This window comes from Cryptomeria japonica, chromosome 11 (genome assembly GCF_030272615.1).
Source record: "Cryptomeria japonica chromosome 11, Sugi_1.0, whole genome shotgun sequence".
Taxonomy (NCBI): domain Eukaryota; kingdom Viridiplantae; phylum Streptophyta; class Pinopsida; order Cupressales; family Cupressaceae; genus Cryptomeria; species Cryptomeria japonica.
The window spans coordinates 455928785-455954648 of NC_081415.1; the positions used below are offsets into that span (position 1 = coordinate 455928785).

Genomic DNA, 25864 nt, shown 5'->3' on the forward strand with positions numbered 1-25864 from the left:
CCATAATCCTAGTTTCAAGTTCCCGTAGAGTATGATATTTATTATTTCTAATTATGATAATGCATCAACAATGTCAACAAGTTATGAAGTCATGTCATGACTATGCACATGATGCAAGAGTATAACTTCTAAAGGATGTAACTTTTGATCTAAGTAGCAAACTGTAATGGTTGGAAAAATTAGGGTTACGGTTAAATTAAGATAATAGAACCACTAAATGACCCAATTAACCATTAAATTTGGAATGAGAGGGAATCTAATAGATCTAGCCTTAAAAAATAAGATTCTGATCAGATTCAAGCTCCTTTGGGTAGGGGCTTTCTCCTTCCTAGATTGAATTGATTTGACTGTTTGATAATTAGCGAAAAAGGTCATAATTGAAGTATTTTGATAGAAACAGTAAGTTGTACAGATGTCACACAGAGCCACTTACCTAGATCTAGGAAAAATGAGCTGTCTAGAATATTCTCTCAGATGTTTGGCTTGATTTTTCAAGATCAGGTAGTATCAACTTGCCACGGTCCTCTGAATTTTCCATTGTCAAAAGTTGAACCTGTTTGTCTTTGTGAATTCTATCAATCCTCCTAAGTGCAACTATGTACCTATTTCTACACATAAAGAAAGGGAAAATTGTTGGGGAATAGGGGTTTGCCTTAGGTCAAAACCTGGTTTTGGAATTAACCATGAAATTGAATTGATAAATGTAAATGAAAGATTGCAGTAAAATGCTTTCCTTTTAAGCGAAAGGCTGAAAATGATTGAAGCACTAATGATATACCTCAATGAAGTTTTGTTTGACCTTCACAAAGGAATTAGGGTTTCATGTATGTTGACTTCATAAAACATAGATCATGGATGTCATTTTCAATGTCTGAGACTTTACTTCACTTCTACTCCAATGCTTGATGAAAGACTAATTACTTTCTCACTTGAATTTGCTAAAGTGTAATTAGGTCCTCATTAAAATTATGTGACTATTATGAGGACCCAAATAGGGCCCTTTTTTAGATGACCATGGTGTTGGGTGCCATGGTCTGATTTAGGACCAAGGCGTCTGATGCCATGGTCCTAGAAATCATGGCTCCAGGTTTGGGGGGAGATTGTGGAGAGTGTGAAAAGGAATGTTTGATATGTTATATGAGTAGAATCAACACTTCAGTTAGGCCTTGGAAGCCGAAGTGCCAAAGTGAGGTCCAAGTGAGGACAAAATTGTAAGCGAGTACAATTTAGGACACTACACAAACAAAGCCCATTTTTCTTTCAAATTGAAGAGCTTGGAGAGCACCAAATCCTAGTAATCAATACCACTTCCAAATTATAATTTGTTAGCTTTTGATATTTTTATAATTTTGTAATTTTAATAATTTGTTTGTGCATCTTAACTGTGCTAGATAGTAGGTCTTTAGAAAATTTCCTTATAAAGCAAGACTTACATAGTTTTGGTTCAATTGTTGAACAATGGAATAGAGATTTTAGTTCTTTTAGTACTCAAAATTATTGTACTTCTAGATACATATTTTGGTATTAAAGAAAGTCCATCCCCAGTTAGAGATACAAGCTTTAGCATGATTCCAAGATGATGAGGAGGATGTGCACAAATGAGAACAAATATGCAAATTATACAAAGGCAAGAGGAATACCTTACCAAAATTCTTGATGAACAAAGATAGATACAAAGACGTTTAAATGATTCAAATGAAGAAAGAGAGAAAGGAGAGAAGGTTAGAGAATAAGATTGAACATTCATTCAAGAAAATGAGGAAGAGCAACTAGTACCACCAATAACAAAAGAAAGACTGATAAGGGCCTTAGAAGGAAGATATGAAGGAATAATTATTAAATTTTCAAAATGTTGGGGTAGACTAAAACCATAGAAGTTGATAGATTGGTTAAATAGCATGGTGATTTTTTTTAATAGGTATGGTAGAAGTACTCCACCAATGAAGTTTAATTTTATGCCATTGTACAAGTGGTATGCAACATTTTGAAATATTACTTTATGCCTATGAAGTTTAATCTATTGACAAACCATGAGGCCCTTAGGTATGTGAACTCTTAGAAGAAATTAATTAGTAAACATCAAAATTGGGTTTCTTTCATTATACGTGTATACTTTTTTTCCTAAAGCATAATTCAATGAAGAAGATTCTGGTACTTAATGTTTTAAGCAAGTGTATGGCATTACTAATTTGGTGAAGTAGTTAGGTTTGAGAATATCAAGGACTTGCATGGTTCTAATCAGTTTTTGGAAATATTGAACCAAGAAATAATCCTTAGTGAGATTGGTATTATTCGTGATGATTATTTTATTGTTATCTCTTCATAGGAAAACAACTATGCATTTTAGTGGGTCTATGAGAGGAAATCTTGTGAGACAACTTCAGAGTGGTGGTTTGCATGGCCACTTTGGTAAAAATAAGATAATAGCATTGGTAGAGTGTTATAAATTGGATATTTTGATAAGAATGGTTGCATTTGTCGGACCATTAAAGTTTGACAATCACATGCAATGTGAAGTTAGAATTAAATAAAGCATGCAATAAAGAAATAACTCTCAAATGATATGGGATCCAGAATTAATCAACTTAAGAAAATTAAACACACGCATATAGTGCACATGGCAAAAATTGTCAATTAGTATAGTGGCATGCAAGTTTGTGCATAAGGAGTGAGAAAAGAAAGTCCACCTAAGCAAGATTATCCCCTAAAATAGAAATATCCCTTAGAAAACATATCCATGAGAGAAAATATCCTATAATATAGAAAAGAATTTTAAAAAAATCTATTTGGAGAGATATTTATGAGAAAAGTCTCCTATAATATAAGAAAGGAAAGAAAAAAAGCAACCATATCAACGATGATAATATTGACAACTGATAAAGACTCCATAATTAACTTAAATTGTTATGTGTAATATTAGAATAAATATTACTCCAACACCCCCCTTAAACTTGCAATTATGAAGCCTACATACTCAAGCTAAAAAAGAAGGATCGATCTCGAAAACAAGGCAAGATTAGGTACCCATTTACAAATAGATGGAAAGGAGAAAACCCATTGGGAACAAAACTCCTAACTAGAAATTTCTAAACTTGGAAAGTAGAACTACATCTGTTGATGAAGAACTGTAAACGAATTGACACATTGCAATAGGATTAAGATCAAAGTCAGAAACTATTGCACGAGTACCTCCATGATACTCTGAAATGATCAAAATTATACTCGGTACATAGTTTGCACTACTCAATTGAATTGGGTTGAATATAAAAGTACCCATTCTTTGGATGTAGAATTTGATCGTCTGAATTATGAAGATTTGCTTTGTAAACTCATACTCTAAAGTGGATAGCCATTGAGATACCCTTCGATTGGGATAAATCCAAAAATTAAAAAGCACCTAGCCCCTATTGGATGTTGGTTAGAGGAATCGTGGAGTTTGAAAATCAAATAATAAAAATTCCTAATTTTTCTTATTTATTAAGCCCTCAACAATGGAACTTTGTTGAATTCCATTGATTACAATACCCCAAAATTTCCCTTTATTTAGAAATTTATCATGTAGTGTTTGATTAGCACTAACAATTTAAAAAAAAAACCCTTTAAAAGATGGGAGAAAAGATAAGACATGCAAAAATGAATGAGAATATGCAAAGATAGAGCATTCTAGAAATAAAGCTTGCATGCAAAGATGGATGTTCACATCTTCCTCCATAGTTTCCTTCATAGGTATTTGACTTCTACCTACCAATATATTTCCCTCAAGAATAGACAGAAACAAAGATAATTTTCTTTCTTGAATGTAAATAACTTTCAGTGTAAACTAAGCAACTATACTAAACCACTGTTCAAACCTGTTACACTCTGATACTATGTCAGAACTTGAATCCTTTAATGAAAATGGTGGTACTAGTTGGGCCACATAATTTTAACAATCACATTCCCTATAGAGTTAGAATTAGAGAAAGTGTGTGATAAATAAATAAATCTCAAATGATTTAGGATAGAATTAATCAACTTAAGAAGATTATACACACAAATATAGTGCACAAGATAGAAACTACCAACTAGAATAGTGGCATGGAATTTTGTGCACAAGGAGTCAAAAAGAAAAGTGTACCTAAGCAAAATTATCCCCTAAAATGGAAATAAACTTTAGAAAAGATATCCATGAGAGAAAATGTCCTATAGATAAAGAATGTCAAAAAAGGAAATATCTTTAAGAAGAGATATTCATGAGAAAAATGTCCTATAATATAGGAATGGAAAGAAAAGATTTACCATGTCTTAGATGATAAGATAGATAACTAATAAAGGCTCCCTAATTTACTTAAGTTATTATGTGCAATATTAGAATAAATATTACACCAACAAGGGGATGTATTTTTGGCCAAAGATAATGAGATGTGGGAAGGTACAGATTAATATGTAGAGTATGGCAAACTTAGGTAAAAAGCCATGCAAAAAATACATAGGTTTACATGTCATTGCAAGTACGAAGTGGTCTGTAGATAGATTCAAGTATAGACTTTGTGTAGAAAACTAAAATTGTCTACATCCTAATCACACTTGATGTTATCCACTTCCAGCATTAATTAAGCAAATCTAACTATTTAATAAACTTCCCAACCATCTTCTTAGAATTAATTAGATGAATCTCAATCATTTTTTTAATTAATTTATCGTTTTAGTCATTTCCAAGATATTCTTAACCATCCAAATTTCCTTAATATTGGATTTTTTCAAGTGTGCTAAGTTCACAAGGTGAATACTTAGAGGCTTCTCATTCTCTCAATTCTCTCAATCAACCTAATCCATAATCTTTCAAATAAATCTCAACCCTTGATCAACCATACATATAATCTATAAATAGATAGCAACTCCTGGAAGCTATTTTTAAGAACCTCATGAAGTGTGAAGTCATGTTACCAATTTCTACAACCATGTCTCAACATCTCAAGAACAAATCCATTGGAGCATAACAATGCACATATTTTGTGTGTAATAAGAAGTTTATGATGAAATTAGTCCTTGTTTTATATTCTACATTTTCTTTATCACATTTTGGCATGCCCAATAGGAGCCACATAACTTTTTGTTGAGTTTTGTTGAGTTTTTCATCACAAGCTCTTAGTTTGGCAAATACAACCCTAGTTGTTATTTCTATTTCACAAGTTGACAAATATGCTCCATATTGGTGCATTTTCTCTACTTTAGCACCTATACCTCACACATCATCTTTTTTACATCACAGATTGGCATTTATACCCTAGATTTGGTATTTTTTTTAGTTGTTCTAGGAATGCTCAAGCCAATAATCTGAACATCATTCTCTCCCTCATTTCTAAATATTTTGACACCTTTCTAAAAAAAAATTGTAAGGGCTTACCTTCTTAACCTAATTTTCATTCTTGCATTTTCTTGCAGCTCTAGCCCTTGTCTTGCATTTTTTTATAGTTCTTTCTGTCTCCACTGTACTTTGGTGGTTCTGCATCACAAATTGGAATTTTGCCAAAAAGTGACATTTCTCCTTTCCAATTTTTGACTTTCTTCATCCTATCCTTAACATCATCTTTTCCAATGTTTTGGGCCTCATTTTCTCTTCCTTTCTCATTACTTCTATCTTCTAATCTTTCTTATCTACCTTCCCTCTATCTTTTTTTACTACAAACTTGCAACTATTTGATTTTTGGTCATATTTTTCATGCATTATGTTGTGTACACCACCCAGTTGGAATGTTTTCCCTACTTTGGCGTTTATGCTTTTCATAGGATGGCATATATATTTACTTTGGTACATCTACAAGTAAAATTTGGTAAGTGCAAGGATCATCTTTTGGTATTTTTGTCTCTTTCAATTATCTAATCTTTAGGTTCAACTTTTTTTCTCTCTAGTAATTATATTTGTTTTGTATCCAAAATATTACCATTTTGTATGGTTTGCACATTTAAATAGTCATAAATTGGACCCTAACCCCATATTCTTATAACTTCCTTCTAGTCCAAGACTTCTTTGAGAAATTGCATACATTTTTGTTGTAAAACTACTTGTCACTATCATTTCTCCACTAAATTTAGTTGCACATTTTATTTTCCAAGGAATATAAACATTTTGTTTTGTTTGTGAGGGAAATGTGGTATGTATCATCTCTCTCCTTACACCAAAAGGATCTTGAAGATCAAAAATATCATTTTGTTCTCTTTTATTATTTTTAATCCCAACAAAAACAAATCATATATGCTCTCCTTACACTACAAGGCAATCTTAAAGATCGAAATCACTTGCATTTTCTTTCCTCTAGTAGGTTTACCTTAAATTTCATCACCAAGAAGATTACTTTAACCCTCATGTTGGACAAGATATACAACTTTAGTAGAGAATCAAAATACTCTCCCATTAGAAGGTAATTTGTTATTGTAGTCTAAGTTTACAAGAAATTCATACATTGCAAACTGAAGGAAGGGAATGGGTTGTCGTCTTGCATGAAGATATCCCTTATAAATCAACTATACATCCTAGAGCAGACCTATTGGTTTTGTTTCCCGTTATAATGCACCAATAAGCGATGATCTCTTAAATATTTTTTACCTCCTGGCCCTAGAAATTGGTTTGTTGGGCATGTATTTTCTCCCATCTTCACGTTGAGTGATCTTGGATTCAATAAAATAATGATGGTTGCCTCATCATATGCCCCATACTCCACAACTAAATAAGGCATATTGGTGATCTTACAATCACTCACACTCCTACTTGAAGAACTTATGTTGCTCAATTGTTTGGTGTATTTTCTTGTCAAACCTCGTAATCACCCCTTAAAGTCAAAACAAAAACATTTGCAACCAATAACCATCCAAAATCAACCTCCAACCTTTGAATCAAATTCAAAATCCTAAAATTGAATTATCAATAAAAGGTTGAAATCCATAACCTTTAATCCAAAATCTAATTCATCACTAAACCTCAAATTCCAATCTCAAATCGAATCCTTAATCATCATAAACTATCCTAATATAATTATCCATCAAACATATAATCAAATACAACCTTTGGAGAAACCAAAATTAAAATTAGGAAAACCCTCTTACAAACCGGTTGAAAGCCTCATCCTAATTATAATCAAATCCATCCATCTCAATCAATCATCTTAACTGAAATCCACCCATTAAAATTATGGATCATAATCTTATACCTAATCACAAATCCTAATCCAACAACCTAAGTAATCCATGACAAAATAGAAAAATATAATATCCTAGGTAATGTAATCAACTCTCATCCATTCGTCCTAATCCAAATCTTCCAATTTAACCATAATACTCACCTATCCAAATAAAAACTAGAAATAAAGATCAAGACCCTAAGATCACACAATACCATCACAAATGTATCATGCCTAGGAACTTTCCTAAAATCTACTTTCAAATCCAATCCTTACTTAGGAATATTATTTTTCATTAGTCATCAAAACTCAAATCTTTCTTATGAACACAGCTTATCCAAAATATAAATTATCAATCAATTCATGTCATCTTAAGGTCTTGATCCCTTTTTCATCCACCCAAACCAACCCTAATCACATCCAAACCAATACCAAAAACCCAAACTTATCTAAAATTTGAGTTTTAATAAACCTAAAACCAAATAATTTGATATCAACTCCTAAAACTAAACCCAAATCAACTCATCATTCATCCCAACCCAATTCTTTAATTAAGACTATTTTATTTTGATTAATCATGTCATCACCAAATTAAAAATGAATATATTACCTTGTGAAATTAATGAGAATCTTGTGGACCAAAGATCAATTCAATTAAGAGTCCTTAAATAATATTGCCCTAAGAAAGCTTTGCACAAGCTCCAAACAACCAAACATAAACCATCAATAATGCATAGACATATTTAACCAACTATCACAAGCCATTTCAATAAACCTAAATGCATATTTGCTGGTCATTCTTATGGTATATTTGACAATGGAAACACCGATCTTTCCCAATCCCTTCAAGACACATCCATTACTCACATCCGGCCACCTCACGCAAATGCCCTGTAGCATCCCCTCCTGTATAAATCCATCCTCAAAACCTTTACAATCAAACACATCACATCAACTGTACCACCAATCAAACATCACCTTCATGAATTTCATATAAGGGCTATTCTAAATATTCCTAACCCATAACTTGCACAATCTAAGGTATGGAATGTTGCAATACCTCTCATTTAATACCATCCATTAAATCCCTCAAATACATTAAACCCATATCCATAAATGTCCACAATGCTTCCCCATTTGTGTCCACAACTCAAAGAGTCCATCTATGTACTAATTGTTAGCTATGCAAAATGGTAATGGGCCTTCTGATCATCCAAACAAATGCAAATATATCAAGAGCTTGTTCCAAAGTGTGACGAAGAATATTTATGCCTAAATCATGAGCCACGCATCTAGGTCCACTAACCCATTTCATGATATCATGAATACCCTCTAAATATATCAATTCATCCCCATAAAACACATCCCTAAACCACAATCCTATCATCTTGGTTCCACTATTTTCATCTAATTTATTTTTCTCAACACTAAGGAAATTACAACCACCACTACTCAACCATCCAAAAATTTATTTGTGGCTTGTTTCTAAAGAAACAAGTATTTTATCATAGATTTGATTTGTTATATCTTGCACTATCAAGGCAAGGGTTAAGGCCTTCATGAAAAAGGCATCATGGAACCCACAAAAATCAACAAAAAACCAAGATTACAAGGCTTTGGCTATAGATCTCATCAAAAAGACATTGGTAAAGATCTCATCAAAAAGACATTGGTAAAGCTCTCACAAATGCTAGGGAACTTCATCCACCATCTAAATAGGTACCTCTCTTCACTCCAATCAATAATTTGTGTTGTCTATTTATTCATCAAATTAGTCACTCTTATCGCCACCACAACAAATCCTTTCACTAGCCTTAGTTATCCATTGACTAAGATTACCAACATGACATAAAAAATGTACATCATTGGACTTATTCCAATTCATGGGATGTCAAGATCATACATCCCCATAAGGCCATACCATCATATTTGGAAGCAATTTGGATGCACAAGTATATAAAGAAAAGAATCCACAAGAATCTAAGGATCACCATGTAGCAACACCAACAAGTAGTACTTAAGAAAACTCAGATCCTTGAAGAAAAACAATTCAAAAAGGCCAAGGAAGCTAAAAAAGAAAGCACAAAAACAAGGTGGGTCAAAAAGGAAAGGGATGCATCCAAATTTACACAATCAAAAGCTAATCCCCACCCAAAATCAAAGAACCCCTATCTCCTATCTTGATCCCCAAACCATTCATCTAAGTCCAAGAATCCTTGTCCTAAACATCCCAAATACATTTTGAGTCCCTACATTCCAAAATCAAAACTTGTAGTTCTCCCCCATTTAAATATAAACATTTAAAAATCTAGACAAGCAGAATATTGCATCATAATCCCAAATTTTAGCATCAATCATGTGGCATGTGCAGCTTTTGACCAAGTTCCCCTTGATCCCATGCGATTTCTCCACAAATTCTTCATCTTATTTTTTCGTCCACTTGTTTTGATCCCAACCTTCATCTAATTCCCATCACCCTCCATCTACCCTACCTTCCATCACCCTTGGCAACATCTTACAATGTCTAAGCTATTCAATGGTACCATGTCAAGCATATTGGAGAATCCAAGAACAAATATTTCTATTAAAATATATAAGCATGAGACTAATAAGCGATTTTCATTTCAAAAAATTATTTACTAAGGTCCATGCTATCACCACACCAATGAAAACAAACATTTGATTCCTTACTCCATATCCTCACCCCTCATTGTAAATTGAGCCTACATATCCTACATCAAATCTCATATCTATTCTCTCTCTATCTACCAATACAAGAAATTATTGAAAAAGTAAAAAGAAAACATTGTCTAATGGTGAAAATCATACCTATGGTGTCTTGGATAAGTACCATGATGAAAACCTAGAGAATAGGCATCATCTATAAATCTACTTTCTAATAAAACCCTACATTTGGGAAGGATTATTCCAGATACTCATCCTATCTACTCCATAACATCTACATTTCCATATGTGTTCCCACCATACCCAATCCGTTTTCACTCCTTGCTTTAAACTTTTCTAAAAAAAAGGGAATACAATTGAAGCATAATTTGGACAACAAAAGCCTTTCTCTATGATTAACCTCTCTTATAGTTCTTCCTTCACTACTTTGAGCCTCTACCTCTTGTTTCTCCAACCATCTAAATCCTATAAAAAAAATTGGAGACTACAAGCACTACAACATAGTGTCATGAACAACATATCCAAAGTAGGGCATAATATTCCTATATGACATATTCCTTAAAGACAATATCTTGAGACCCCTCCAACTAGCCTCAATCCCTCCCACCTACGTTGTATGATGAATACTAAGAGGGGGGGATGAATTAGTATACCAAAAATCACTATACTTAAACACTTTACTAGACTACCAGCAAACCGGTAAAACAGTTTAGCAGACAAACCGGTTAGCACGTATGCAAACCATATAGCTAATAATGCATTCACCCACAAAAGCACAAACACCATAACATGAGATTTTGACATGGAAACGCAAATGGGAAAAACCAAAGTGAGATGGAACTCACAAGTAACTATCTGCAGAATAGGAACCAAACTGGTTAAGGTCATACAATGTTCTTTACCAAAACAAATCCTGTTAGGAATCTCAATCTCTGCTAGGAGATAAGTCCAATTAAAGACTACCTTGCTAGAGGATTTTAGATCCACAAATGTGAACCACCTTGTTAGAGGATTTACAAAAGGCTTTTGGGCCTACTCGGTTAAGAGCTTCATACTTGTCGAAGATGTGAGTAATCAACAAGTGAGTGATCTAGCTAATAGCACAGATTGCTTGGTTACATCCTTGATAGCTTGTTCCTAATGCATTCCAGCATTGCTTCAGTCTTCTACACATTCACACTCTCTCCAACTCATCAACCACCTTAAACCCTAGCAACCGCAAAAACCCTAGACATGATGTCCTTATAAAGGAATCTGATTTCATGTCGGTCCAATAGGATTACATTACAATTTCCTAGGTTCAATGCATCTAGATATATTTTGTAACACGACACAAAAAGCATCGTTGAAGTGTCGGCACCGTCAAAAAATCCGTGGATGGTAACTCATCACAAAATGTCGATTGGTAACTCATCACAAAGTATTACCGGTTCATACAAAATAACAGTTTAAGGAAAATACTGGTCGCCGGTTTGACAAAATGAAGACTGGGAAATATGTGTTCTGTCACTTTGATCCTTCGTACCGCTTGAGATCCTCGAACCGCTTGGGGTCAACATACCGCTTCAGATCGGTAATCATTTTATGCAAAACACCAATAGTCTAAGGACTATAATGCATCATACCGGTTGGGAACAAATACCGATTGAGCTTTAACTTATACATACAAAAGTGATCTTAATGCAAGTGTGTGTCCATCAATGACAATCACAACATAATCATCAAAAATGCCAACATTGTATGTGTCACAAAGAGCCACTCCCCCTTTGGCATTGATGGCAACACTTAGGAAAATTTTGACATCTAAGTGTTTTACAACAAAAATATGCCATAATCAAAATTACTCCCCCTAAGCATATACACTATCCCTTTTGCAGAAAATACAATGTATACTACTTCTTAACAGAAATAACATGAAAGTATACATCAAAACATTCAAAATTTATACTTCTCCCTCTTTGTCAACAATGACAAAAATAATATAATCATCAAAAATGCCAACATTGTATGTGTCACAAAGAGCCACTCCCTATAACACTCTATACTCACATATTTTGACATCAAGACATAACAATCAAGAAATATTTTTTTAAAAACTAAAACAATAAAACAAAAAAATATAGTGAACATAATCAAATATAGAAACAAAACAAATAAACATAAAACAAACCAAATATATATTTATTTTACTCTATAAATAATAAAATATAAATATAAACTAATTTAAAAAGTAGAAAAAAAGTTATTATTTATTTTTAAATATAAAGACATAAATTTATTAAAATAGATATCAATGCATACAAATAAACTCCTAAAAGATAATTAATAAGTATATATTATATTTATAGAAATAATGAATGGTAACTTTTTCAAAAAGTTAAAAGTAAAAGTTACATACAAAACTAAAATAACTCTTCAAATAAAAATAAAGTAAACAATCTAGATAAAATGAAGTAATGCTTAACTAAACATTAAAATTTATGTATTCAAATATATATAGAGTAAAATAAACTTAAAATAAAATAAAATAATTCTTAACTAAATAAAATAGTTATATCTAGATTATATTGTATATTAAAATTTATAATAAATATGAATTCATTATAAAATACTAAAACTCAGCCCCTTATAACATCTAATGCATAAGGTAAACTTTTTAATGTGATTGATGACACTGGTGTGACACGACCTATGTACCATGGAGATGAGGGATTAGGCTTCTCAAACTAGGACCCTCGTCCAAATAATCTCAGGTTTTTATTTAACACCATAAATAAAATGTGAAAAAATAAACTAAAAAATAGGAAGCATGATAAACAATTTTTTTATGTCAAATTTATATGAGCATGGAGGAAATACTTTAATTAAATTCAAAATAAATTGGTCCTTTTATTATCATATATTTATTTAAAAAGATATAGCCATAACAAGGAATCATATATTAATTGTTAATATTGGCCGCATGGTGTAATGGTTAAGTTGTGTTGTTGTTGTTCTTGTCTTCAAGGTTCAAACCTTGTTGGGGGTTATTGTTGAACGTTTAATCAACATTTGTGATCTCACTGTTAATTGCTTCTAGGCAAAAGCATTTTTCCCCCTTTAAACAAGAATCATATTATTTTTAAAAAATATTTATATCTAATCAAAATTTCTTTTAAATTTTATTTATATTCTAAATAGAAATATTTCTTGAAAGTTGAAATTTATTTGAATGTATTAACCTATCATACTTCTTTGATATAATATAGCGATGGTATATTATAATTTTTTATATTTTAAATAATTATTTTTATAAAATAATAAATGTTAAATCATAATATTCTAGAAAAAATAGTGTACTGATATTTTTATTTTTATATTATTTTATGTGAATATTATTAATCTATGATTATAAGATATATGGTTTTTACTGCAGTAAAAATAGGGTTTGAAGGGACCCGAAACCCTTTAATAATCGGCCTTAAACCATGATTTTAGGGTATGTGTTTATGTCCATAAGGAGGTCTCTTTTATAATTATTTGAGTGTAGGTAGGTTTTAAATGATTTTAATTCATGTTTAAGGTTCTACACTTATATACATTATCTTAAGACACATTCATTTCTAAATTGTATGAGAAAATCATTTTCAATTACACGCATAATAGAATCAATTTGTAGAGGCCTCAATTTACATCAACATTTAACATACCATGTTTGTTTGCTTCAATTATGTTGAATCAATCTAGTAGCCTAACTATCATCAAGAAATTCAATCACTCTCATATGTATACATAGTAGGCTCCCAGACATACTTCTTACCACCACCATTTCTGAAACACAAATATACATCCAAGCAAACAATTTGTACAAGTGCTGAAGGAAAATTGTACATTGTATTAAATTGCATGGTGCACATGTCCAAGGATGATTTCATAGCACAATCTATATCTTGGCCCTAAAAATCTCAAATTTTATTAATCTTGAGTCGTTAATTATTAACCCAATTCAAAATTTTAGTTAACTATATATCGTAGCCTCTCAAGGATTAAATTCAATGTTGGTGCACTTTCCAAGTACACCCTAATTCCCTTTTAGCATACTTAGATTACCAAATCTTATTTTCAATCTCAATTTACAATCTCGAATTATATGATTAGTTTAGAATTTTATCATAAAATCAAACTATCTAAATTAATTTTAGGTTGTGTTTTCTCTCACATTTCAATGGTGAAGGTCTATAACTTCAACAACAACTATCCTTTGAGATACATTTTTTTTAATTTTTTCTAAGTTCTTTATCTAGGATTCTCCTAATTTTACAATTGATTTTCAAATATATTTGTCCATTTGTTTGCTTTGCAGGTAGAAACTTTTCTCTTTCATAGTTTGTATATTATCAATCACCTTTATGCATTTCATACTATATCTTAGGCATGCGCACCTCTTTCATCCTAAATAAAGTCATTATTTTTTCAATATGATTCATAATGATGATACTTTTTTTTTGTCATACAATAGTATTTTGATTGTAAGAACATCTCATTATTATAGTGAAGTTTCCCAATAATATAGTGATTTATCCCATGATAATAATGTTCCATCTTTTTTCGTGGTTAATTATGCTTTTTATAAAGATAAACAGGTTTTACAGGGACCTGAAACCCAGAGTTTTACAGACCAAGGCCAATAGCCAACCATACAAAAAACCTAAGAGAAACAGGGGAAACACCCCACACAGACCGAACGCCAAAAAACAAAACAAACAAAGCCAAAAAGAGAACATGACAAAGCACTCAACTGGGAGAGTGCACCAATTCATTATTCTTCTGGATAATCTTCTTGTTGATTTTCTCCAAATCCTTCATGATGACTCTAGAGGCTCCCTAGTCCTGGCTCTGGCTCCAGCTCCTGGTCCTAGTGCAGGGACCTGAACTAGTCTTCCCTCCAATAGCACTCTAGCCACCCTCCGAAGCATTCTTTTTATGTTTTTCCCCCAAGGAAAATTCACCAGCCATGGGTCTGGTTCTATAGTCGGCCATCATAGAATTGATTTTCTCCAAACCATCAGCACTATTATTCATCGCCTCCCTGTTTATTTCCACCATATTATTTAGGCTTTCCTTGATATCATTCACATACTCTTCTAGTTTATCAATTCTATGCTCGTAGAAGATATTCATAGTTTCAACATCCTGAGATATCTTCTAGATCATGCTCATGATCTTCTCAGTTTTACTGGGCCCAAGGGAATCCGTGAAAGTTTCAATAATTCTCGTAATCCCATCTTTTAGGGTTCCAATTTCCTTATCCACCCACTTCCAGCAGTTATCCCGACTTCTAGTGACCTCCAAAAACAGGTTTTCCAGCACCTTCTCCTCATTTTTCTCGCCTTCATTCTCCTTATTTGCATTCCCTTGTTTCTCATTATCCACATTGATGGGGATGTCCAACCTAATCTCGTGGTCCAAGTCTTTGGACTCACTTGAATTGGTTAATTTCATTTTCTTTTTGGTCGGGACCTCCAGGTCTTGCATTTTCCTGCTACTCGATTTGAACTTACTTGTCGCCCACCTTGGAGGATTGGTTTTCCTACTACTGTTAGTTCCCGGAGTCACCATAAGCTCCCCTTATTTCTCCGATCTATACTCAAGGTCCTCTGAATCCTTGATGTCACACCAATCCATGGCAGTACAACTGTCATCCTCATCCATCTCCGTGTCAAAAGAAAACTGCACATTAGGGTTAGAGGAGTAAATACCGATTTTATCCTTGGGGGAGGGTTTCACTTCATGAGCTTTGGCGTATTCCATGATTAACATGATAAGCCCTTCATGAAGCACTAGGTTATCATGGGTTTCAACATGTTTGACTAAACTATTCTCCAAGGACGAAACCAAATAGAAGGGGATGGAGATAATTCTACCATGCCTAAAATGGTTTAAGATAGTAAAATGATATGAGAAAATACTAGCATATCTACCATCAAGGGTGATATACCTCATGATGAATTCTGCCATATCAGACCAGAGGGAATTCAAATCTTTCCTATTGTAGCCATCGTCTGCCATTTTCGAAACCCTCTATCACTCCTTTTCCTTATCAAAGAAAGCAGCAATGGCCTCCTCACCTGACTTCTCGTCTCTATATAATTTCCCGCCTTTCATAACCAAACCAATAACAATGGCAACCAGGGTTTCGTCAACTTGAAACTCTGCACCATAAGCAGCCAACACACCCTTATTCCATCCTTTGACAAAGCTTTCAGTAACTAGGGCAGAATGGTCCCATGGAGTCTCTCCAAAAAGGGCACCATCCCACCGTCAGAGATTTCCTCCTAGACCTCCTTATTCTCCTGCCACTTCATAGTTAATTATGTTCTTACACTTAATAATGATGATATTCCTAATATATACACTATGATATTCCTTCCTCTATATCCTTGAAGCCATGGTACCTTTATGGATTTTCTAATGAGGATCTTCGTCATGCTTTCTTAATTAATAAACATTGTTTATCCTCTACCTCACATGATATTATTAATGATTTATTGTTTCATAACGATTGGGTTCATGTTATTTCTATAAGACATATGTTATCAAAAAATTAATGATAAATTTATGTAGGGGAAATGAGGTTGTAATCAAATACACATTAGATCATTTTTATCTTCACAATACAACTCTATACATCAAGAGTTGCCTTCATAAATGCCTTTATAGATTCTTTAATTAGTAAAGCAAGGCACTTGTTTGATTCATCTCACATATATTATGTTGCAAGATGTGTGCCCTTGGTCTCTTTGTGTTGTGTAGCACCATGATCAGGTTTGCGACATGGCTTAACTACCTCTCGTGGATTCATTAAATCTCACAATTGTATTGAGCATTAACATGTCAATCTTTTGGTGCAACTGCAACCATGTTTCTAACAAGTGGTATCATAACCTAGGTCATAGGTTCAAATCCTTCGTTTGTGCTCGAGAGGGAATTGTTGCAAGGCATGAGCCCTTGGTCTCCTTGTTCTATGCAGTGTAGTGCTTGAGTTTGCGACATGGCTTAACCGGCTCTCATGGATTCATTAAATCTCACGGTTGTATCAAGCATTAACAGGTCGATCTTTTGGTGCAACAACAACCGTGCTTCTAGCATATTATACATCATTTCATTCTTCACAATGTACTTCCATAGATTATTTTAGCATTGCTCCTAGAGTGGGCTTGAATAGTGATTCTAATCTTTCAACCTCTAGTGGCCATCCTTTATAAGTTATTATGGATTTATGTATCTTTACTATGATACATTTTTTTAGATATCTATAATGACACTTATGTGGACTAAATTATTCATTCTCATAATGTGTCTTTTGAGAACTATGTTGTGTATTATTATAATGATAACTCATTTACATATCCCATTAAACAACATAAGCAAACACATGGCTTACGAATACATGAAGCAAAATAATATCATGATTTCGATATTTATTTAACTCATTTAAGAATGATGCTAAATCCACATGATCAATCCATTACACCTTCTTCAATCTTTACACATACCATGGATGCATAAAATCCCATTGTAAAAATCATTAATGATACACAATATCCCTATATGGTATGTTATATGTTATAAATCCTTTAAAATCCTTTAGATTCAATCTATAGTTTGTCTTTTAAATTCATATATGCAGTGTACTTGTACCCCTCCTATGATCCTTCTTCTCCCTCCCCCAATGTTTTTTAATTGTTTCCTACTTCCACAACTATTTATATACCTAGTAATAGCCATATAAGACTTGTGTTTTAACCTATTTATATTCTCCCTTTCACTATAGACAAACCTTTTCTTTCCACCATTCCTTCACTATCTATTCATATACTCTCAAAATTTATCTCACTTTTCCCTTAATCACTCCTACACAACCCAAAATTTTAACCACCATCATGAGTGATTTTTAAAAATCATAATTTATCTTAATGATTTGTAAGAGTCTCTTACAAAGAAAATAAAAAATGAGTTATAGCATTATTTATTGGTACATAACATGTTTGTCTAAATGTCTACCAAAAGAATTTGTGGCACATAGTTTTACAATGTGTTGGTAATGGTGGCCCATTAATTCATTTTTTTCCTTTTAATGCAACATGTTTAGACTACATTTATGATGAAAATTTTCTTGCAAGATTATTTCAAACAAGCCCAAAGTACTATGCACTCACTTTGTTTTATCCTTTGCCTCTTGCTTCAATTAATTTTTTTTTAGACTTAGTTATTAACTTTGTTACTCAATTCTAATACAATATCGAGTCTAAATTCACACATGGGATTAGCACAATGTGAATAAGAAGAGAATGAGACTGGATGATTATGTACGTAAATGTCAAATTACGTTGGCTAAAATGAGTTTTAAACTTCTAGAAAGTGAGCTTCACATATCTTTATCAATAGCTTCTTACCTATCATACTTCGCACCTTCATTTTCTCCAAGATCACGTTCCTCTCTACCCTTTATGCCCATGTATATTTCATTATTCTTAACCATCAATGTTTGTAGATGAAATTGATCAATTTTGTATTGGGAAAAAATTTAAAACCCATTTATTTGCTTGGCTCATCAATAAAAGTTCCTACTTCTTTATAAAATGTTATAACTTAATATATATTTGAGTTCATTGAAAATTGTAGGTAATTCGAGTTGATACAACAATTATGTAGATTTAGAATATAATTTATGATCATTCAAATTTTAAAAAAAGGTTTGTTAAGTGTGAACAAAAATTGAAGACATAAATTTCAATGAGTAAGATTTTAAAATAGAGGAGAAAAGGGACATGTAGATGGTCAAATTAAATTTTAAAAGAGGTTGATAAGTGCAAAAATGTAAGTTCAATGATAGAATTTTAAAGAAAAGGAGAAAAGGTATTTGAATTGATTGGAGCAAGATTACATTGAATAGTTTTATTGACTACGTAAAAGATGAAAAATTAAGTAGGCTAGAATATAACACAATTGTGAATAACCTAATGAGTCTTTTTCACTAATTTATTATTTTTTTTTGTAAAAAGGTGGTTCAATATCATTCATCTTTGTAACTTCATATGGTAGTCATTAGCATTCAATTCTATTTGTTTTTCATTTTTTCCTTTTTGTCTTTTAGCATATGTTATAAGGATGAAATTCATCCTAACTTGTTTATTAAATAGATAAAATAAAATTGTCTAAAATATCTTTAGTATTTAAAGATCAACATGAAAATTATTTATTAGACCTTATCATTTATGTATTTAGAATGATAAAATGAAATAAAATATAATAATGCATGGTCAAATGATTTCATATATATGTAAATAAAGAAGAATTGTCATCTTTTTATATGCATTTAAGAATATTATTATTAGTTATATCAATTAATGTAACTTATAATTGAGAATAATGGTGGTGAGTAATAATTGAGTTAGCATTATTCATTTCTGAATTGCACTGTGTCATATTTATCATCATCGACATTTCAGACCATACCACATGATCCATCATCAAGATGAAAGCAATAGTTAGAGAGCAAAAATCTAGAAATGAATTTAATGCTAACATTATGGACTGTGGAAAACACATAACTTTAATAATTGAATTGTTGAAAAGAAAAACATTAAATAATAATAAATGATCTTATATTATAATCCAAAATTTTATTATATATGTTAATATGACCATCTAAACAATATTCAAATGTTAACCTCCAATACATATATTATATCTACATAAAGATGCCATAATAAATACCTCAAAACCACATTATTAACATTTTAAAATATATATTTTAGGTAAACTAAATATGATCATTTATACATAAATACTCTACAGTACATATGAATAATATATTTAATAAAAAAATAAGTACACATAGATAACATCTCTTATATATATCTACAGCTATAGATAAGAGTTACTAAAAGTTTTAAAATTGCTTTCGGCTGTGTTTCTTTTTTTAATTTCTGATTTACAGATAATATAGTTGAGTCTCTTTATAAATTGGAAATGGCTATCCAGTCTTTAGAATGCATCAAAACATCATTATCTTTTGTACATTATAATAGATGGTTGGTTTTCTAATTATTATTTCATAATTTTATGTATTGTATTTCTTATATATTAAATATTTGAGAAAGAAATTGTATGAAAGTTTTGTAGATTTTTTTGCTGCTATTTCTGCATTTGATTGTATTTGTTCAGTTGTTACAATTTCTGGAAATCTTTAGTTGGTAACAATTGTAAGAAATAGATAGCCATTCCCCTACACATCTGCTTACTTCCTGATGATTTGTCTCTCAATCTGTCAAACTTAGCTTCTAAAGCGTTCTAAGAGTAGATGAAGAAAATAAAGGCTGAATGTAAATCGCTGGGACATCAAATGCCTTCTCACCTTGCGTGAGGCAAGCTTCCCACCTAAACAGTCCTTAAGTTGCCTTTCCACTTCGCCTCTTTACTGTTTCTTTTAACGCTTCTTTGTTAAACGAGGTTTTCTGTATTGGAATCTGCTGCTCAAATCATACACAAACGATTGATTGCAACTGCTTCCATCTGTTGTTTTTCAATCTAATTAAATTCAAAATTCTTCTGCTGTTCCAGGCAATCCTAATTGTCTTCAGTCTTCAAGGCATAGCATCTATCGTTTTTCTATCCTGGAACTGTTTACAGGTTTACTCGCAACTAAATATTATGACATTCAAATGATGATCTTCAAATGTTTTGAATGTTTGATGTCTTGGAAATTTCTATTCTTCTCCCTACATTCTTTACTATCATAACCTACATTAATAATAATACTAGACATCACAAAGAAGCTCAAATAACTACCATACGGGGCAGTGTGTATGCACTCCAAGCTCCCTGGAATGAATCTGAACCTTACATTGTATGGTTATTTGAGCCATTGTAATGAACGCCCAAATAAAATATCCTTGGCTTTATTTGAAAAATATGCGATGCAAGCTCAGAAGTTTCAGTCTTTAAAACGAACTTTTATGTTTAAAAGTACAAGGCAAACTTTAAAAATAAATTGCGTTGCTAATTATGCAATTCTTTGTTTTTTCTCTATTCAAATTTAAGTGGAGGAGTTTTTATCCAAATCGGAGCTTCGGTCCTGTTGCACTGGGCATGCAATTACATGCCTTAAGTTGATGTCATTTGTCACTACTCTTAAAAGCATTCATTATTTTTCCTGAAAAACATCACACATCTGTAATAGTCTGTTTAAAGCCCTGGTAAAATGCTTTTATTGTGTCCCGTTATGCCATGGTACACCAGAATATTTTGCAGCAGGCCAGATAATGGCTTGCCACGAGCTAGTTGCAGCTCCCTCTAATCTGTAGGGAAAATTCAAACTCTGTATTTTTCCTACTGTACGGTTCTTTTCATTCCGTTTCTGGATTGTCAAATCCTGTGCGCGTGTTCATGCAGAATTACTTTAAACATAAAAATACATTTTTAAGTCTTCATCAAATTTACAGACACACAGAAGCGCGATTATGATCTGACGAGGAAGACGACTAAAAGAAAATAAAATTGATAAGCGCAAGATAAAAATATATTATTGTGGAGGATCTGACATGATTAAAATGTTTGCGTAAAGAAACGATTGATGATTTAAGCGCTTTAATCTTTCTATTTAGTAAAGGTATAAACAATATGCCTCGTACAAATCATTAATGAATCGAGCATGACGAATTCGCTGTATGACTGATGTACTTTATAAATAAACCTAAAATTTAAACCTTTTAACTGCGGACTGCGAGATACCAGAAGAAGAAGATTTGCCTTTCATGTAAGTCAAAAAAATGAATTGAATGCAAATAGAAAGCTTTTGAAAACATATTGTTTAAATTTAGGAACGTTTTGGATTGCAGAAAGTAAAATCCTACTAATGTGCGAAATTAGAGGGAGATAAATATGGACGGTACCTCTGATTCGCTATTGAGGCCCAGCTTGTTCACCAGGTACTTTTTAACCACAAGTATTGTCATTGATCCGTCCCTGAACAACATGCGTTCCATTCCGTAAGTTTCCATTATCATCAAATAATATTCTGCTCAACTGCCTAAACTTAGATGCCTTGAGTTTGTTGTCTCACAGACATCCGTGAACTCTGCGGCGTTCAAAAAAAAACTTAAAAAATATTGCATTAAGCTCAAATAAAATGTGAAGGACTGCAATATCATTTCAGTTTATCTTACTTGATCCTTAAATAATTCTTTCGTATCTGCGGCAACGTTCGGTCTCCATTTCTGTCATTGCATTCGACTTTTATTAGTTAAACCTGAGAAAGACCGCTCCAAATAATCCGGCAACATAATAAATCCTGCCTATTTATTTTAAATGAAGTTAAATCTGCTTCAGATCAGACAATATTTTCCAAAAATTAAGCATCTTACCGATCATTTAACGCCTGCAACGTGAACCATACACCAGTTTGAGCGGAACCTGGAGGCCTTAAAATTCTTACATTTTCCGTCCATGATGGACCTGGAATCTTCTGCAATTCACCGTAACGGTCCGGCGGCATGCTTCTCTCCACTGGAGTTGCACACATTTGATATTGATGGTCTCCCAAAGGGCCCATTCCAATAGCACGAGGGATTTTCCCTGAAACATGTTCTGAAGCGCTTGGCCTGATTAAAGATCCATGGCTTATTTCCGGCTGATACCATGACGATGACATATCTCTAGAGTTCCACTGCACTCTGCATTGCATTTTCTCTAAAATGGCCTGCTGCAATACATCCGCGTCTGGAAGGCTGCCGTAATAGGTAGGACAGTCACCTGATGGATTCTGCCGAGAGGAAGCGGCAACACTCCCGGCAACGAAACTTTTCCATCCTGGAGAAAATCCGTGCTTTCCTTGATGCGAAGCTGCTATTTTAAACTCTGAGACACCGGCGCCGGCGCCGATAGGGTTTCCGACCTCTGAGATGCGGTCGTAAAATCCTTGCCAATGCGTTGCCCCTTTCGACGGCCTAGGCGCTACTCCATTTTGTTGCCGCTCAAAGTTGAACTTCATTTGCTCTACAGACGGAAATTCTGTAATATTTAGTGATCTTTGATGATCTAGCATAGTACACGGCTGCAAAAGGTTCAACCTGGAGAAATCGTTGGCTTGCTGGGGAGGCTGAGTGAAGGAATTACTAGTATTGTGTAGGGAAAGCAGTTGGCCTGGAATGGCTGAAGATTGTGGAAATACTGTAGTGGATTTGCTAGTATGGCCGACATTAAGCATTTGGGGGCGTAGTGGTCCATGATCATCTCTATTTTGATCTTCATTCCCGCTTATTGTTGAAACTTTGCGATTTTTTGTCTTGTCCAGGTGAGGGCTGTTAGAGAAATGTTTGGGCTGACGACTTTCATGGCCGCAGCCGAGTCCTAGGGCAAGCCAGTCTTCTTGATCCTTTTCAGTGATCAGCTTGGACGAGGAAGGACTAAAACCCTCGGATCTGTGCACTGTTTGGCAATCTTCAATATTTGACTTTTGAAATCCTGAATCTGAAGAAGTGACTTGGATATTTTCTGTAGCGATAAAAGATAGCTGGTGTATGGCGATCCCTGAGGCGTCGGTTGCGGATGACGGCGGACGATTTAGAGTGCATCCATTGTTATCAGAACAACTGGTTGTTCTGGAACTGGCCTCCGCCATGCGTTCGGCTGTAAGATCCGAATCTCCGCTGCTGACCTTCACCGTGGAATCTGATTGATCAGCCGCTCCCGCATTTTCGTGCTTCTCGTGAATAAATCCTCCCTTTTCAACTCGTGGTCCGTTGCACCTACTTCTTTTGGAACTAAAATCTTCTTCCTCTGGTGAATTGAGCCGTGTCATGCAATCGTGATTCCTTTTCACAGCATATCCAGAAGACAAGGCGTGTAGGATATTGAGGCCTCTCCGCTCGATTTTCTCCAAGTTGAAGCTCTCATACGCAACTTGGAAATTTCTTTGAATCTCAGGACAAGGAGGACAAGGCATCGACTCCCCTCCGTCTTCTACGAAATTTGCACTGGAACATCTATCAAACAGCTGGGAAAAAGCACCTTCTCCCGGATTTTCTGACCTGAAACATTTCACAAGCATCCATGACAGAGCGGCCAAAGATTATTTTCTGTTTATAAACGGTAAAACCAGAGACAGTAACAACACAGAAAGCTGCATTTAATTGGACAACACCTGGAACTACCTGGCTACAAATAAAATAACACAACAAAAAAATTAAGACAGAAAAATAAAAAGGAATTTTCAAAAACCTCGCATGAGTAGTGTAAAGTGAAACCTCAGCCACAGAAGTTGGACTTTGCCTGCTCCCGGCAAGCTCGAAATTTGCAGGTGAATCTTTCTTAATAATCTTGCTCGGTTTTTCTAACATGTCGTTCGCCCTCCCTTACAATCGCAACGAATCACACACAAAATTGAGCAAGAACAGTCGTTTAAAATTCTGTCCTTTAGCCTTGCCAGAGCCGACATCCTTTTCCGGAGAGAATTTCAGTTTTCCGACTACAAAACCCCATGCCGAACATTTTCCGCACAAGATCAAAGCTTTCACTCCAGACACCAACACCACATCCAGCAGCAGCCTCAATTTCTCCTAATACTAGGGCAGATTTATGAAGCAATTTCGTTTTGGTTTTGGTTTCTAAGTAGATTTCCGACGCAGACGAGATCAGATTCTCGTGCAGCACACGAAGAATTCTGTGAAGATCAAGAGCGACATGACTGGGTGAATCAGAATGATCACAAACAGACAAACTTGAATTAGAGCAGTACGAGATGAGAAGCTAGAGTCCAAAGAGTCCTCCATTTCAGTTTTCCATCTCAAAATTCTTTTCAACGTGGCCGAGGAAGAAAACATAGCCGGCCCAAACAAAGAAGACAAAGTCACGACTTCTGGGTCCTGACTCGTTTCTGGGCTTTCCACACCCCACAATTATGAAATCTTCCTTAGTGGATTTATGTTGGGAGGTTCAATCTGTTGGGTTTGTGGCAGACGCCTTAATTATACTCACGTATGGTACAGATTGCCCCGCCTCCTCGATCTCAGAAGCCGATTAGATTAGATTAGATTAGCCACGGCCAACAACACCAAATCATCATCATCATGCCCCTCTGTCCTTCTTTAGTGCGCTCACACTCACACACATAACCCTAACAATTCCAATTCATCCATCCCCCATCTCTACTATGCTAAAACAGAAGGAAACCAAATTGGAATGAAGGCAGAAGGCAGGGCTCACCGTTTTCCAAAGCACTGAATCGAGGCCATGGAATTCGAGATGTTTTGTTGCAACTTAATCTTTTGAAGGCCGACAGCCGCCTTCCCGAGGATAACTGAAAGCTTGATGATCAGTTAACACAACGCATAAAGCCAAAAAACAAGCCAATCCATAAATTCCAACCGTCAACGCAGTCGCGGTGGGCGTGTTTGGTTTGCATAACTCATTCATACTCACTTTCTAAGCATGGTTTGTTTATTAGGTAGACGAAGAGAAGAAGGAAAAAGAAATTTAAGGGAGAGGAGGTAGGTAGGCGTGCACGCTTAGTGTCAGGTTACTGCAGTGAACGTGGTCGACGGCATGATGATGTTGAATGTGTAGCGCACGTATAAAGCATAGCAACAACAACACAGTATATGCATTATTATTATTATTATTATATATCATGTTTATGGCAATACGAATAAATCAATGTTATTCATCATATTTATCATGAAGCGCATCATCGCCATATACGATGTTCACAAATCCCTTCTCTCCTCTGAAAGACATTTTGCATGCAAAAACCATTTTTTCACACATTTTTCATCGAAAAGCCCTAGCGATGCTCTTAACCCAGACGGTATATGCCTGGATCGTGACGTCACTACGATACGCAGTACACATCATGATCTCGGCTAACTACGTGCTATCGTAGAGCAGTAATCGGATTGCACCTTGCTGTAATTAAAATTAAAGTTTCCTCCATGTTGAGGTGTTTATATCTCAATGTACATTAAACTTGAAACATATTCTAG

The 25864-nt window shown here is 34.0% G+C and overlaps 1 protein-coding gene across 2 annotated transcripts in view; it reads right to left on the reverse strand.

Moving 5' to 3' along the window:
- LOC131068211 (uncharacterized) overlaps positions 1-25335 on the reverse strand; it is a 34487-nt gene extending 9152 nt beyond the window's left edge. Inside the window, exons 1-4 of one of the 2 annotated variants that reach the window (XM_058003406.2) lie at positions 24131-25335; positions 22250-23914; positions 22052-22102; positions 21779-21851 (exon numbers count right to left, since the gene is read on the reverse strand). In XM_058003406.2, coding sequence (XP_057859389.1) covers positions 21779-21851; positions 22052-22102; positions 22250-23829 — 1704 coding nt within the window. In that variant the 5' untranslated portion in view covers positions 23830-23914; positions 24131-25335. Of the gene's footprint in view, positions 1-21778; positions 21852-22051; positions 22103-22249; positions 23915-24104 lie in introns of both variants that reach the window. The other variant, XM_058003396.2, reaches the window with a different exon arrangement.
- Positions 25336-25864: the final 529 nt, after the last annotated feature.